Source organism: Lagenorhynchus albirostris, chromosome 5 (genome assembly GCF_949774975.1).
Source record: "Lagenorhynchus albirostris chromosome 5, mLagAlb1.1, whole genome shotgun sequence".
Lineage (NCBI taxonomy): Eukaryota > Metazoa > Chordata > Mammalia > Artiodactyla > Delphinidae > Lagenorhynchus > Lagenorhynchus albirostris.
In genome coordinates this window covers 11,426,339-11,442,819 of record NC_083099.1, presented here as the reverse complement: position 1 = coordinate 11,442,819, position 16,481 = coordinate 11,426,339, and the positions used below count along the sequence as shown (strand labels likewise).

Sequence of the window (16,481 nt, the reverse complement as noted above, 5' to 3'; positions counted from 1 at the left end):
ATTTTTCACAGAACTAGAACAAAAAATTTCACAATTTGTATGGAAACACAAAAGACCCCGAATAGCCAAAGCAATCTTGAGAACGAAAAACGGAGCTGGAGGAATCAGGCTTCCTGACTTCAGACTATACTACAAAGCTACAGTAATCAAGACAGTATGGTACTGGCACAAAAACAGAAAGATAGATCCATGGAACAGGATAGAAAGCCCAGAGATAAACCCACGCACATATGGTCACCTTATCTTTGATAAAGGAGGCAGGAATGTACAGTGGAGAAAGGACAGCCTCTTCAGTAAGTGGTGCTGGGAAAACTGGACAGCTACATGTAAAAGTATGAGATTAGATCACTCCCTAACACCATACACAAAAATAAGCTCAAAATGGATTAAAGACCGAAATGTAAGGCCAGAAACTATCAAACTCTTAGAGGAAAACATAGGCAGAACACTCTATGGCATAAATCACAGCAAGGTTCTTTTTGACCCACCTCCTAGAGAAATGGAAATAAAAACAAAAGTAAACAAATGGGACCTAATGAAACTTCAAAGCTTTTGCGCAGCAACGGAAACCATAAAGAAGACCAAAAGACAACCCTCAGAATGGGAGAAAATATTTGCCAATGAAGCAACTGACAAAGGATTAATCTCCAAAATTTATAAGCAGCTCATGCAGCTTAATAACAAAAAAACAAACAACCCAATCCAAAAATGGGCAGAAGACCTAAATAGACATTTCTCCAAAGAAGATATACAGACTGCCAACAAACACATGAAAGAATGCTCAACATCACTAATCATTAGAGAAATGCAAATCAAAACTACAATGAGATATCATCTCACACCAGTCAGAAAGGCCATCATCAAAAAATCTAGAAACAATAAATGCTGGAGAGGGTGTGGAGAAAAGGGAACCCTCTTACACTGTTGGTGGGAATGTAAATTGATACAGCCACTGTGGAGAACAGTATGGAGGTTCCTTAAAAGCTACAAATAGAACTACCATATGACGCAGCAATCCCACTACTGGGCATACACCCTGAGAAAACTATAATTCAAAAAGAGTCATGTACCAAAATGTTCATTGCAGCTCTATTTACAATAGCCCAGAGACGGAAACAACCTAAGTGTCCATCAGCGGATGAATGGATAAAGAAGATGTGGCACATATATACAATGGAATATTACTCAGCCATAAAAAGAAACGAAATTGAGCTATTTGTAATGAGGTGGATAGACCTAGAGTCTGTCATACAGAGTGAAGTAAGTCAGAAAGAGAGAGACAAATACTGTATGCTAACACATATATATGGAATTTAAGCAAAAAAAAATGTCATGAAAAACCTAGGGGTGAAACAGGAATAAAGACACAGACTTACTAGAGAATGGACTTGAGGCTACGGGGAGGGGGAAGGGTAAACGGTGACAAAGCGAGAGAGAGGCATGGACATATATACACTACCAAACGTAAGGTAGACAGCTAGTGGGAAGCAGCCACATAGCATAGGGAGATCAGCTCCGTGCTTTGTGACCGCCTGGAGGGGTGGGATAGGGAGGGAGGGAGACGCAAGCGGGAAGAGATATGGGAACATATGTATATATATAACTGATTCATTTTGTTGTGAAGCTGAAACTAACATACCATTGTAAAGCAATTATACTCCAATAAAGATGTTAAAATGAAAAAAATAAAAAATAAAATAAATAAATAAAATAATATGAATTAAAAAAACACTGTATTGTAAATTTTAAACAGGTGAATTGTATGATACATGAATTATTTCTTAATAAAACTTTTTTTTTAAACCCATAGGTGCTTTGATACTTGCACATTAATACTAACACTGAGAAGAGGTTTTTAGAATTCTCCTTCATAGATAAATGGGTATGTGATGACTTGTGGACACACATACACTTAAAACATTCAAAACACAATTACCTCACTTAAAAGATATCATTAAGAAAAACTCACTGTCTGTCTCACAATATGTTAATTTTCACTGAAATTTTCCCATAATTCTTTTAGCAATCAAGAGTATTAATATACAAAATCTATTCAACTTTCCTAACACGCTAAGAAATAGAATATCATTAAAAATTAAATCTTATATATTTAGTAATTCTATGCATTTAATAAGGATAATTTTGTAGTAATAGTTATAGAAAGCTATTGATCCTGTTTTGCTTCAAACTGATTATGTGGTATTTTAAGACAGTAATTAGATATGGCATAAATAATTTCACAAACCTACAAGATATTGTAAACTGGCCACTGGCTCTTAAAAAGGAAGCATGCAAATGAAGATATTTTACTTCTAGACACAAAGGGACTGCTCTAGAAATATTCCACACCCCATTCCCCAACTAAGAGAGAGAGAAGGAAATCACCGGAAAAATAAAACCTTTCCCAGAGCTGAAGAGAAAATCAAATCTTAAAATTAAAGGGTCCAACATCTTCTAAGAGGGGTTAATAAATGATCCACACATGGACATATCTATATGTGATTCTGGAAAAGCAGGATAAAGAAACTGTATTAAAATCGGAGATGGCGGGGGGGTGGTTTGGGGAGGTAAAAGGGGATAATCTGTCTGTGAAGGTTCCACTTACCAGAAGAAAGAAGTTTCCTACAGCAATCTGAAAAACCACTTAAGGCTGCCAAATGGAGGGGGAACATTCCATGTATGCCACGCCTAAAGTGAACAGGACAGTGTCCTCATCACAATGCAATCACTTAAATAAATTAAAAAGAAACTATTCAATACTTAACTTATCCAGCAACTTTCCTCTTAGAGCAGGAGCAGGACTTTTCAACCTCAGCACTACCATCACTACGGATTTTCTGGGGGGCTGGGGGGCTGGGTTATCCTGTGCCTGTAGGATGTCATCAGTGCCCCCAGGTTCTACCTACACTGGATGACAGTAACACTCTCCTCCCCAAATTATGACAACCAAAAATGTCTCTAGACATTTGCCTCAGGAGCAAAACCCATTCCCCCTGCCCCGATGTTGAGAATCATTACCACAAGGCAAAATGTTTAAGAATGTTCACTGCAGTAATTTTTGTCATAGTAAAAACTTGGAAGCAACTTGTGTTTGTAAATGAGAATGAATAAAAATTGTGAAATCTTTACACAAGAATTAAATTTTATAAAATGAATGAACTAGTTACGTATAGAGATGAGGAAAAAAAGCCCAAATTTATATCTACATGGCTAAACCAACAACTTCATGTAAAAAAAAAAAAAAAAAGTTAAAAAGTGTACAGTAGCATACCATTTACAGAAAGTTTAACAGAAGATTTTAAACATGTTAATAAACATATAAAAAAGGTAATAAAAATTTAAAAACATACATAAGAATGATAAACATCAATTTAAAAGTAGGGTGTTTCTTTCCGCAGAGCATGCAAGAGAATCCATCTTTCAAACAAAATCTTACAAGGAAACTTTAGTATGTTATTCATAATCTAGAAAGAACTGGGGTAAAAAAATATAAAAATACCCTATGCTGGTTTACCAATGAAATCACATTAAACATTCTATTCTATTACATCGCCAATAAAAAGAGGATAAAGCTCAAGCAATTAGTACTACATTGAGGACAAAATCCACATGTTTCCCTGACAAGGCATCAACACTACCTTGGGAAGTACTTACTTTGCAGTGTCAGCACCACTTGTAATTAGAGTGTTGATTAGCAGCTCATGGCCGTACCTTGCTGCTATGTGCAAAGGGGTGTTGCCATTCTTGTCCTCACAGTCGATTACTGCTCCTGCAATAAAGGACATACTATCAGACACTGGACTAATATAACGATCAAGTCAAATCTATTACATGGAAAGTGATATAAAATGCAATTATAAAAAGCACAAACTAATGGGTATAGCAATTTAACCATAGATTTCATCCACAGCACATTTACTGGGCCAGGCACTGGGGTTAGATTTCACACTTAAAGCAATTTTGTGAACAAGCATAAGATTTTAACAGATTTAAAAATTACAAAAGGGTTCTGGGCATCCAATAAGTTTGGAAACCACTGTATTTAAACGAAATTAAACACATTTCTTTAGAGTGAGACTTTCCAAAGCTTTAATGTGCACACTCTGTGTCACCAAGAAGACAGCATGCAATATTTTATGAATTATTTGATCATGAGCTTATTCCTACCCTTTCCCTGCAAAATCAGAACAGCTATTGTCTTCAGGACTACTAATAAACAGTTCCTTGGAACATGGCTTGTGAAAATACTACTTTAAAGTACCCAAAGGTTCTTTTTATTTAAAAGTTTAGCCTGCCTAGTACTAATTCAAATGCAAAAGAAGACAAGTTCAGAAAATAAATGAAAACGCTAAAAACAGGTCAAGATAGTCAGAAGGGAAGAGAGAAATGAAACAAAGTTTTCTTAATATATAATACAGTTCGCAGTAGAAAGGCAGAGTTTTCTATCTAGCATGTTTTAAAAAAGCCAACACTAACTGCTAGAGAAATTATATTTATAATCTAAGGGAAACAATACAAAAATAAATGAAAAACAAAATTACAAAAGATACATGTACATGGCATTTAAAATTCATTATCTGATTTTCATGAGCTCTGATATCAAGTGTCAAAAATGTGTATACTGCTATGACAATTCCTCAACACCATTATGTGGATGCTTTTACTACACTTAAGAAAAAAAACAAACAGAAATACTTTTTACCACTCTGGATAATGGTTTGTGATCTGGAGAATCTACCGTGGAGGGCAGTCATGTGCAGTGGGGTTTTTCCATCTTTGCTCTGAAATAAACACACAAGAGATTTAAAATTCTTGTTATATCTGTACCATGTAATTGTTAGTTTTATTTTGAATATCCTCTTGCAACTTTACTCTGTAGAACTATTACACTCAAGCGTTAAGTTTAACTGAAGCCTGTGGCAGTAAAACAGCTGTTTGAAATTATGAACTAATTTTTTAGTATGTATATCATAAAGCACAAATATACAGAAACCTCAATGCCCATAGTTTTAAAAAGGCCTGGAGTGGTGGGTGTGGTGTAATCTTAGCATCACTCCTATTTCAGGTAGGGGAACTGATGCACAAAGGATATTAATGATTCGACCAAGGTCACATCACTGGAAGTGGTACTGCCAGGATGTGCTGCCCACAGTTCAAAAATTTCACACTGCTACAATTCTTTTGTTCTAAGAAATGCTGAATCCCTCCTTGACCAAGGAAAAGTGAATGTTAGAATTAACTTCAGAAACTATAATTCACTTAAAAAACTTTACACATTATTTTGTTTATAATTATTTGTAACAAATAATGTTAGCTATTTTCTCAAATTACTTAAAATAATAAACCAGACTGGCCTTGTATGTGTGTTTGATGTAGAAATTCTGAAATTCTAGAGGAATTCCACATATGAAGAAAAACAACGCCTGAGTTAGGTGATATCTTTTATTGCGAGTTAGGTAAAGTCTTTTCTTCCCGAAAATTATTTTGTTATCAAAACATACATGTGACCATCACAAAGGAAAGAAGTATTTGGGGTATTTTGTTTATCTGACCAAAATTTAAAGTACACGGTGGGGTGGGAAAAGGTGTGACAGCTATCTGGGTTGACAACTGGATATATTGTGAGAAACTGTATATTTCTTGCTTTCAACCTATATACAATTGGGGTTCTGTTCTCTACAGTAACTGATTATGGAATAAACACTTGAAGAGTGGGAAAAAAAAATCGGTAAGTGACAAAATCAATGAGGCAGTGTTCATGATAAGCAAGGTTATGAAAAACCAGGGCTATACTGCTTTATAAAAACCATTCATTTTGGGGACGAGGGGAAGATGGCGGAAGAGTAAGACGTGGAGATCACCTTCCTCCCCACAGATGCACCAGAAATACATCTACACGTGGAACAACTCCTACAGAACACCTACTGAATGCTGGTAGAAGACCTCAGACCTCCCAAAAGGCAAGAAACTCCCCACGTATCTGGGTAGGGCAAAAGAAAAAAGAATAAACAGAGACAAAAGGATAGGGACGGGACCTGCACCAGTGGGAGGGAGCTGTGAAGGAGGAAAGGTTTCCACACACTAGGAAGCCCCTTCGCGGGCGGAGACTGCAGGTGGCAGAGGGGGGAAGCTTCGGAGCCGCGCAGGAGAATGCAGCAACAGGGGTGCGGAGGACAAAGTGGCGAGATTCTTGCACAGAGGATCGGTGCCGACCAGCACTCACCAGCCCGAGAGGCTTGTCTGCTCACCGCCGGGGCAGGCGGGGCTGGGAGCTGAGGCTCGGGCTTTGGTCAGAGCGCAGGGAGAGGACTGGGGTTGGCTGCGTGAACACAGCCTGAAGGGGGCTAAGTGCGCCACGGCTAGCCGGGAGGGAGTCCGGGGAAAAGTCTGGACCTGCCGAAGAGGCAAGAGACTTTTTCTTCCCTCTTTGTTTCCTGGTGCGCGAGGAGAGGGGATTAAGAGCGCTGCTTAAAGGAGCTCCAGAGACGGGCGTCTAACAGCGCACACCCCAGAGATGAGCATGAAACGCTAAGGCTGCTGCTGCTGCCACCAAGAAGCCTGTGTGCGAGCACAAGTCACTATCCACACCGTGCTTCCGGGGAGCCTGTGCAGCCCGCCACTGCCAGGGTCCCAGGATCCAGGGACAACTTTCCTGGGAGAACGCACAGCCTCAGGCTGGTGCAATTTCATGCCAGCCTCTGCCGCAGCAGGCCGCCCCGCACGCCGTGCCCCTCCCGCACCCCTGGCCTGAGTGAGCCAGAGTCCCCGAAGCAGCTGCTTTTTTAACCCCGTCCTGTCCGAGTGAAGAACAGACACCCTCCGGTGAACTACATGCAAAGGCTGGGCCAAATCCAAAGCTGAACACTGGAAGCTGTGCAAACAAAGAAAAGAAAGGGAAATCTCTCCCAGCAGCCTCAGAAGCAAAGGATTAATGCTCTGCAATCAACTTGATGTACCTGCATCTGTGGAATACATGAATAGACAACGAATCATCCCAAATTGAGGATGTGGACTTTGAGAGCAAGATTTATGATTTTTTCCCCTTTTCCTCTTTTTGTGAGTGTATGCTACTGTGTGAGATTTTGTCTGTATAGCTTTGCTTCCACCATTTGTCCTAGAGTTCTATCTGTCTTTTTAAAATTTTTTTCTTAATAATTATTTTTTATTTTAATAACTTTATTATATTTTATCGTACTTTATTTTACTTTATCTTCTTTCTTTCTTTTTTTCCTTCCATCCCTCCTTCCTGCCATTTCTTTCTTTCCTTCTTTTTCTTTTCTTCCTTCCTTCCTTCCTTTTTTCTTTCTTTCTTTCTTCTAATTCTATTTTTCTCCCTTTTATTCTGAGCCATGTGGATGAAAGGCTCTTGGAGCTGCAGCCAGGAGTCAGTGCTGTGCCTCTGAGGTGGGAGAGCCAACTTCAGGACACTGGTCCACAAGAGACTTCCCAGCTCCACATGATATCAAACAGCAAAAATCTCCCAGAGATCTCCATCTCAACACCAGCACCCAGCTTCACTCAACAACCAGCAAGCTACAGTGCTGGACACCCTATGCCAAACAACTAGCAAGACAGGAACACAACCCCACCCATTAGCAGAGAGGCTGCCTAAAATCATAAGTCCACAGACACCCCGAAACACACCACCAGAGGTGGACCTGCCCACCAGAAAGACAAGATCCAGCCTCATCCACAAGAACACAGGCACTAGTCCCCTCCACCAGGAAGCCTACACAACACACTGAACCAACCTTAGCCATTGGGGACAGACACCAAAAACAACGGGAACTACGAACCTGCAGCCTGCAAAAAGGAGACCCCAAACACAGTAAGATAAGCAAAATGAGAAAACAGAAAAACACACAGCAGATGAAGGAGCAAGATAAAAACCCACCAGACCTAACAAATGAAGAGGAAATAGGCAGTCTACCTGAAAAAGAATTCAGAATAATGATAGCAAAGATGATCCAAAATCTTGGAAATAGAAGAGACAAAATGCAAGAAACATTTAACAAGGACCTAGAAGAACTAAAGATGAAACAAGCAACGAAGAACAACACAATAAATGAAATTAAAAATACTCTAGATGGGATCAATAGCAGAATAACTGAGGCAGAAGAACGGATAAGTGACCTGGAAGATAAAATAGTGGAAATAACTACTGCAGAGCAGAATAAAGAAAAAAGAATGAAAAGAACTGAGGACAGTCTCAGAGACCTCTGGGACAACATTAAACACACCAACATTCGAATTATAGGGGTTCCAGAAGAAGAAGAGAAAAAGAAAGGGACTGAGAAAATATTTGAAGAGATTATAGTTGAAAACTTCCCTAATATGGGAAAGGAAATAGTTAAGCAAGTCCAGGAAGCACAGAGAGTCCCATACAGCATAAATCCAAAAAGAGATACACCAAGACACATATTAATCAAACTGTCAAAAATTAAATACAAAAAAAACATATTAAAAGGAGCAAGGGAAAAACAACAAATAACACACAAGGGAATCCCCATAAGGTTAACAGCCGATCGTTCAGCAGAAACTCTGCAAGCCAGAAGGAACTGGCAGGACATATTTAAAGGGATGAAGGAGAAAAACCTGCAACCAAGATTACTCTACCCAGCAAGGATCTCATTCAGATTTGATGGAGAAATTAAAACCTTTACAGACAAGCAAAAGCTGAGAGAGTTCAGCACCACCAAACCAGCTTTACAACAAATGCTAAAGGACCTTCTCTAGGCAAGAAACACAAGAGAAGGAAAAGACCTACAATAACGAACCCCAAACAATTAAGAAAATGGGAATAGGAAAATACATATCGATAATTACCTTAAATGTAAATGGGTTAAATGCTCCCACCAAAAGACACAGATTGGCTGAACGGATACAAAAACGAGACCCATATATATATGCTGTATACAAGAGACCCACTTCAGACCTAGAGACACATACAGCCTGAAAGTAACGGGATGGAAAAAGATATTCTATGCAAATGGAAACCAAAAGAAACCTGGAGTAGCAATTCTCATATCAGATGAAACAGACTTTAAAATAAAGACTATTACAAGAGACAAAGAAGGACACTACATAATGATCAAGGGATCGATCCAAGAAGAAGATATAACAATTGTAAATATTTATATACCCAACATAGGAGCACCTCAATACATAAGGCAAATACTAACAGCCATAAAGGGGAGATCGACAGTAACACATAGTAGGGGACTTTAACACACCACTTTCACCAATGGACAGATCATCCAAAATGAAATTAAATAAGGAAACACAAGCTTTAAATGATACATTAAACAAGATGGACTTAATTGATATTTATAGGACATTCCATCCAAAAACAACAGAATACACATTTTTCTCAAGTGCTCATGGAACATTCTCCAGGATAGATCGTATCTTGGGTCACAAATCAAGCCTTGGTAAACTTAAGAAAACTGAAATGGTACCAAGTATCTTTTCCAACCACAACGCTATGAGACTAGATATCAATTACAGGAAAAGATCTGTAAAAAATACAACACATGGAGGCTAAACAATACACTACTAATAACGAAGTGACCACTGAAGAAATCAAAGAGGAAATAAAAAAAATACCTAGAAACAAATGACAATGGAGCCATGATGATCCAAAACCTCTGGGATGCAGCAAAAGCAGTTCTAAGAGGGAAGTTTATAGCAATACAATTCTACCTTAAGAAACAGGAAACATCTCAAATAAACAACCTAACCTTGCACCTAAAGCAATTAGAGAAAGAACAAAAAACCCACAAAGTTAGCAGAAGGAAAGAAATCATAAAAATCAGATCAGAAATAAATGAAAAAGAAATGAAGGAAATGACAGCAAAGATCAATAAAATTAAAAGCTGGTTCTTTGAGAAGATAAACAAAATTGATAAACCATTAGCCAGACTCATCAAGAAAAAAAGGGAGAAGACTCAAATCAACAGAATTAGAAATGAAAAAGGAGAAGTAACAACTGACACTGCACAAATACAAAAGATCATGAGAGATTACTACAAGCAACTCTATGCCAATAAAACGGACAACCTGGAAGAAATGGACAAATTCTTAGAAATGCACAACGTGCCAAGACTGAATCAGGAAGAAACAGAAAATATGAACAGACCAATCACAAGCACTGAAATTGAAACTGTGATTAAAAATCTTCCAACAAACAAAAGCCAAGGACCAGATGGCTTCACAGACGAATTCTATCAAACATTTAGAGAAGAGCTAACACCTATCCTTCTCAAACTCTTCCAAAATATAGCAGAGGGAGGAACACTCCCAAACTCATTCTACGAGGCCACCATCACGTTGATAACAAAACCAGACAAGGATGTCACAAAGAAAGAAAACTACAGGCCAATATCACTGATGAACATAGATGCAAAAATCCTCAACAAGATACTAGCAAAGAGAATCCAACAGCACATTAAAAGGATCATACACTATGATCAAGTGGGGTTTATTCCAGGAATGCAAGGATTCTTCAATATATGCAAATCAATCAATGTGATAAACCATATTAACAAACTGAAGGAGAAAAACCATATGATCATCTCAATAGATGCAGAGAAAGCTTTTGACAAAATTCAACACCCATTTATGATAAAAACCCTGCAGAAAGCTGGCACAGAGGGAACTTTCCTCAACATAATAAAGGCCATATACGACAAGCCCACAGCCAACATCATTCTCAATGGTGAAAAACTGAAAGCATTTCCACTAAGATTAGGAACAAGACAAGGTTGCCCACTCTCACCACTCTTATTCAACATAGTTTTGGAAGTTTTAGCCATAGCAATCAGAGAAGAGAAGGAAATAAAAGGAATCCAAATTGGAAAAGAAGAGGTAAGGCTGTCACTGTTTGCAGATGACATGATACTATACATAGAGAATCCTACAGATGCTACCAGAAAACTACTACAGCTAATCAATGAATTTGGTAAAGTAGCAGGATACAAAATTAATGCACAGAAATCTCTGGCATTCCTATACACTAATGATGAAAAATCTGAAAGTGAAATCAAGAAAACACTCCCATTTACCACTGCAACAAAAAGAATAAAATACCTAGGAATAAACCTACATAAGGAGACAAAAGACCTATATGCAGAAAATTATAAGACACTGATGAAAGAAATTAAAGATGATACAAATAGATGGAGAGATATACCATGTTCTTGGATTGGAAGAATCAACATTGTGAAAATGACTATACTACCCAAAGCAATCTACAGATTCAATGCAATCCCTACCAAACTACCACTGGCATTTTTCACAGAACTAGAACAAAAAATTTCACAATTTGTATGGAAACACAAAAGACCCCGAACAGCCAAAGCAATCTTGAGAATGAAAAACGGAGCTTGAGGAATCACGCTCCCTGACTTCAGACTAGACTACAAAGCTACAGTAATCAAGACAGTATGGTACTGGCACAAAAACAGAAAGAAAGATCCATGGAACAGGATAGAAAGCCCAGAGATAAACCCACGCACATATGGTCACCTTGTCTTTGATAAAGGAGGCAGGAATGTACAGTGGAGAAAGGACAGCCTCTTCAGTAAGTGGTGCTGGGAAAACTGGACAGCTACATGTAAAAGTATGAGATTAGGTCACTCCCTAACACCATACACAAAAATAAGCTCAAAATGGATTAAAGACCGAAATGTAAGGCCAGAAACTATCAAACTCTTAGAGGAAAACATAGGCAGAACACTCTATGACACAAATCACAGCAAGATCCTTTTTGACCCACCTCCTAGAGAAATGGAAATAAAAATAAACAAATGGGACCTAATGAAACTTCAAAGCTTTTGCACAGCAAAGGAAACCATAAACAAGACCAAAAGACAACCCTCAGAATGGGAGAAAATCTCTGCAAATGAAGCAACTGACAAAGGATTAATCTCCAAAAATTTTAAGCAGCTCATGCAGCTCAATAACAAAAAAACAAACAATCCAATCCAAAAATAGGCAGGAGACCTAAATAGACGTTTCTCCAAAGAAGATATACAGACTGCCAACAAACACATGAAAGAATGCTCAACATCATTAATCATTACAGAAATGGAAATCAAAACTACAATGAGATACCATTTCACACCAGTCAGAATGGCCATCATCAAAAAATCTAGAAACAATAAATGCTGGAGAGGGTGTGGAGAAAAGGGAACCCTCTTGCACTGCTGGTGGGAATGTGAATTGGTACAGCCACTATGGAGAACAGTATGGAGGTTCCTTAAAAAACTACAAATAGAACTACCATATGACCCAACAATCCCACTACTGGGCATATACCCTGAGAAAACCATAATTCAAGAAGAGTCATATACCAAAATGTTCATTGCAGCTCTATTTACAATAGCCCAGAGACGGAAACAACCTAAGTGTCCATCAGCGGATGAATGGATAAAGAAGATGTGGCACATATACACAATGGAATATTACTCAGTCATAAAAAGAAACAAAATTGAGCTATTTGTAATGAGGTGGATGGACCTAGAGTCTGTCATACAGAGTGACGTAAGTCAGAAAAGAGAAAGACAAATACCGTATGCTAACACATATATATGGAATTTAAGAAAAGAAAAATGTCATGAAGAACCTAGGGGTAAGACAGGAATAAAGACACAGACCTACTAGAGAACGGACTTGAGGATATAGGGAGGGGGAAGGGTAAGCTGTGTCAAAGCAACAGAAAGGCATGGACATATATACACTACCAAATGTAAGGTAGATAGCTAGTGGGAAGCAGCCGCATAGCACAGGGAGATCAGCTCGGTGCTTTGTGACCGCCTGGAGGGGTGGGGTAGGGAGGGTGGGAGGGAGGGAGATGCAAGAAGGAAGAGATATGGGAACATATGTATATGTATAACTGATTCATTCTGTTATAAAGCAGAAACTAAAACACCATTGTAAAGCAATTATACTCTAATAAATATGTAAAAAAACCCATTCATTTTACTTCTATGTAGTATTCTGTAGGACAACCAATTAAAAAACTTATAAACTGAATAATTACAAATCTAAGTTCACATTCCAATTCTAGTCATCCACAACCTGATCAAGGACAGAAAAATCAAAATAGAGAATGGAATGGGAGGAAAAGATGAAGGAGAAAGGTGCCTTGATAAGGAGAACTTTAGGGTCAACAAATATAATATTTTTCCTCCAAGGCAAATGTCAAAGCCTTAACTTGTTAGTCAAACAATAATTCGATAAGCATCGATTTGACAAATACAGGAAACATAGTGTCAGGAACGAAGATATATTCTTGAATGAATGCAAATTCTTATGCGTTGAAAACTCACTGCTATCAACAATTTTTACATAATGTCAGTTGGACGGTACCTCAGAAGTCATCAACAACTTAGGGAGTGTGTTTCAATGGAACTCGGCAGTAAGATAACTGGGCAACTGCACATCAGCAGGACGTCATACGTCCTTAGACAAAATTAAAGCAACTTTTATGAAATCTATTTTTAAACCAGCATCACGGTCTTTTGTCTTCAAATCTACTTAACCACCACATCTTAACTGTTTTGCTAAAACATTCTCTTGTCATGTGTAAAATCTACCACTGAATTTTCTAAATCATTAGGGAGGTAACTTCAAATAAAACCACTGCTAAGCATTATACTACAAGTGACCCTCTTGTAGAACTGATTCTCATCTCAACATTTCAAAAGAAAATACAGACTTAAAAATAATCATAGGTACTAGAGTCAGCTACGTAGGCAATGACATGAAGCAAGCGATTAATTATCTTCAAATTATAGTAAACAGTCATGTCTAAATGGCACTGTATAAAATAGAAAGCCTAATTTTTACCCAGCCCCATATAAACTAAAAAATGCATAATAGTTAATGATATAGGTAAGCCTCTTATTTCATGATACTTAATATTTAACAAAGATAATTTTAACTACAGCCCCTTTATCATAAAGGGGTCTCACAGAGACTAAAACTACTTGATGAGATCTTTTCGTTTGAAGAATATGAAGATAATTTCAAAGTTTTTATTTTGAAAAACTCTTCATTAAAAAATATTACTAGGCTTTTGAGGAAACAAGTAACTAACTTCCCACCCCCACAAGAATTCTGATATTTTTTCTAGGCACTGATTATCCAAACAGCAGGAATTCTTCAAATCAAAATAAGCAGTTTGAACTTATCAGTAAATATTTAGAAGTTATTTAAATTATTAAAAATAAAACTTTAGTTTAGTTGGTGATTTGATTGAGAACTGAAAGCTTTAAATGTATATTCGTAAAAGAGACATTTTAACCAGAAAGGAGTTCTTTATGATATCTCATGCCCTTTCCTTCCATAAGTTGATATGTATAAATTTTGTCCTTTAGCTGGCAAGGGGCAATTTAGAGCAACGACCTAATTATAGATGGGCTTGCTGCTGCTACAGCTGTCAGAGTGGGTCAGTGGCATCGTTAAAGGATTTTCTAAAGTTAGACAGGTAAGGAAATGGACTCCTTTCTCTACCAGTCTGAAAGACACTGGCTCATCACACCTACAAAAGAAGCTGAAATTTTATGCAATGAAAGCTCTGAAAACATTTGAAGCTTAAATGTTTTTACTAATCCTAAACGGTTCAATTTTGTTTGTGGTTTTCTTTTCTTTACACCACAAGACATGGTTTGGCAAGTGCTCAAAGAATGAATTAATAAATTAATACAGAAGCAATCAGTGAAAGCATCTTGGAAAATATAAAATGATGATTACACATTATGAAGTAGTTATGTTCAAAACTGTGGTTGCAGGTGCATTTCCAAAGAATTATGCAGTAAAGTACGTATATTTTGGCTCCAGAATTTTCACATATTTTTAAATTTAAATGTTCACTCTTGGAAGTGAATGACCAAAAAACCAAAAAGCAACTATTCTTATATGTAAAACACTGTATCAGTCTTCTAATTTTTCTAACACTGTGAAAAATTTCAAAACAGAAAAGTTGAAAGAATATTACAGTGAACACCCATATACCTACCACCTAGAGTCTACCACTAACATTTTACTATGTGAGCATTATCATACATCCATCTCTCTACCCACCCGTGCAATTAAGTGATGCTTTTTTTTTTGGCGGGGGGGTAGGCCACACCGCGTGGCATGCAAGACTAGGGATCAAACCTGTGCCCCCTGCAGTGGAAGCGTGCAGTCTTAACCACTGGACCGCCAGGAAAGTCCCTAAGTGATGCTTTTTAAAGTCAGCTGCTGATATCATTACCTATTACCTCTAAACACTTTGGTATGCATATCATTAACTAGGGTTCAGTATTTGTTTGATTTGTAACCTTCTACGGGAACATTTACATGCAATGAGACATACAAAAAATGTACCACCTGATGAGTTTTGACTAACACTTATTTATATAACAAAGTTGTCAAAATACAGGACATTACCACCACAGAGAAAGTTCCCCCACGCCCCCTTTTCATCAGTCTCTCCTCCCAGAGGCAACAATTGTTCTCTCTTTTTTTTATTTCCCCAACTATAGCGTATGGAACCCCATATAACTGGAATTTTGTCTGTTCTAAAACCTTATATAAATGGAAATAGTGAATATATTCTTGTGTAACGCTTTCACTCAGCATAGTATTTTTAAGATTCATCTGTGTGTTATCAGTAATTCACTCCTTTTTAGTAGCTACTGATACTACAGTGAACTCCTAAATACTAGATAGGGATTCTGATATTACTTCATACCTTCATATTGACATCGGCCCCATTGCCTACTAGAAGCTCTAAACACAATGCTCCATGTGTTGATGCAGCAGCAAAGTGCAAAGGAGTAAACCCTTTTTCATTCTTTTGATTTACATTAGCACCACAGTCTATAAGTTCATTCACGACAACATCTTGTCCATTGTAGCAGGCTACATGAAGAGGTGTATTTCCATAGGCATTTGGTTCATTCATCTATTGGAAGAAAAACATTGTCAATCTTAAAGCAGTCTTCCTAATTATCGCTGTGAGCTATTTTAGCAACACTGTGGTTGAAATCTAATTATTAAAGTGAGAAACAAACAGGGATAAATACACAGATATGGCTTATAATCTTAAACTTCAATAAAAAAATGAACATAACATTTTGGTGTCAAACGATTTTGTAGCTTCAGGGAACATAACTCATATATACGATGTCTACTTCATGACAAAACTGAATGATTCCAGGAGATATTTTAGGAAAATGAAAACAAATAATATATTTTTAAAAGCATTCTAGGGAAGGGACAACCACAGAATTAATTCTAAGAATCATGAAAAATGAACACAAACTGAAAATTCTGACACATATTGAAAAACACGCATATTTTCTGCTATTTACAGTGACAAAAGATTAATAAAGTTGGTGATTAGTAGAGAGAAAGATTTTTTTAAAAATGACTGACATCCTTTTCTATTTAATTCATTTTTGCAACAAACTTGGGCTTTAGATATTTTC

General features: G+C 37.4%; 1 protein-coding gene across 5 annotated transcripts in view; it reads right to left on the bottom strand.

Moving 5' to 3' along the window:
- Positions 1-16,481, bottom strand: part of ANKRD28 (ankyrin repeat domain 28) — a 186,373-nt gene that overhangs the window by 34,786 nt on the left and 135,106 nt on the right. For all 5 annotated transcript variants that reach the window (XM_060149563.1, XM_060149564.1, XM_060149562.1 and 2 more), the window contains 4 exons: positions 15,743-15,955; positions 4,703-4,781; positions 3,655-3,769; positions 2,606-2,688 (listed from right to left, as the gene is read on the bottom strand). In XM_060149563.1, coding sequence (XP_060005546.1) covers positions 2,606-2,688; positions 3,655-3,769; positions 4,703-4,781; positions 15,743-15,955 — 490 coding nt within the window. The remainder of the gene's footprint in view (positions 1-2,605; positions 2,689-3,654; positions 3,770-4,702; positions 4,782-15,742; positions 15,956-16,481) is intronic.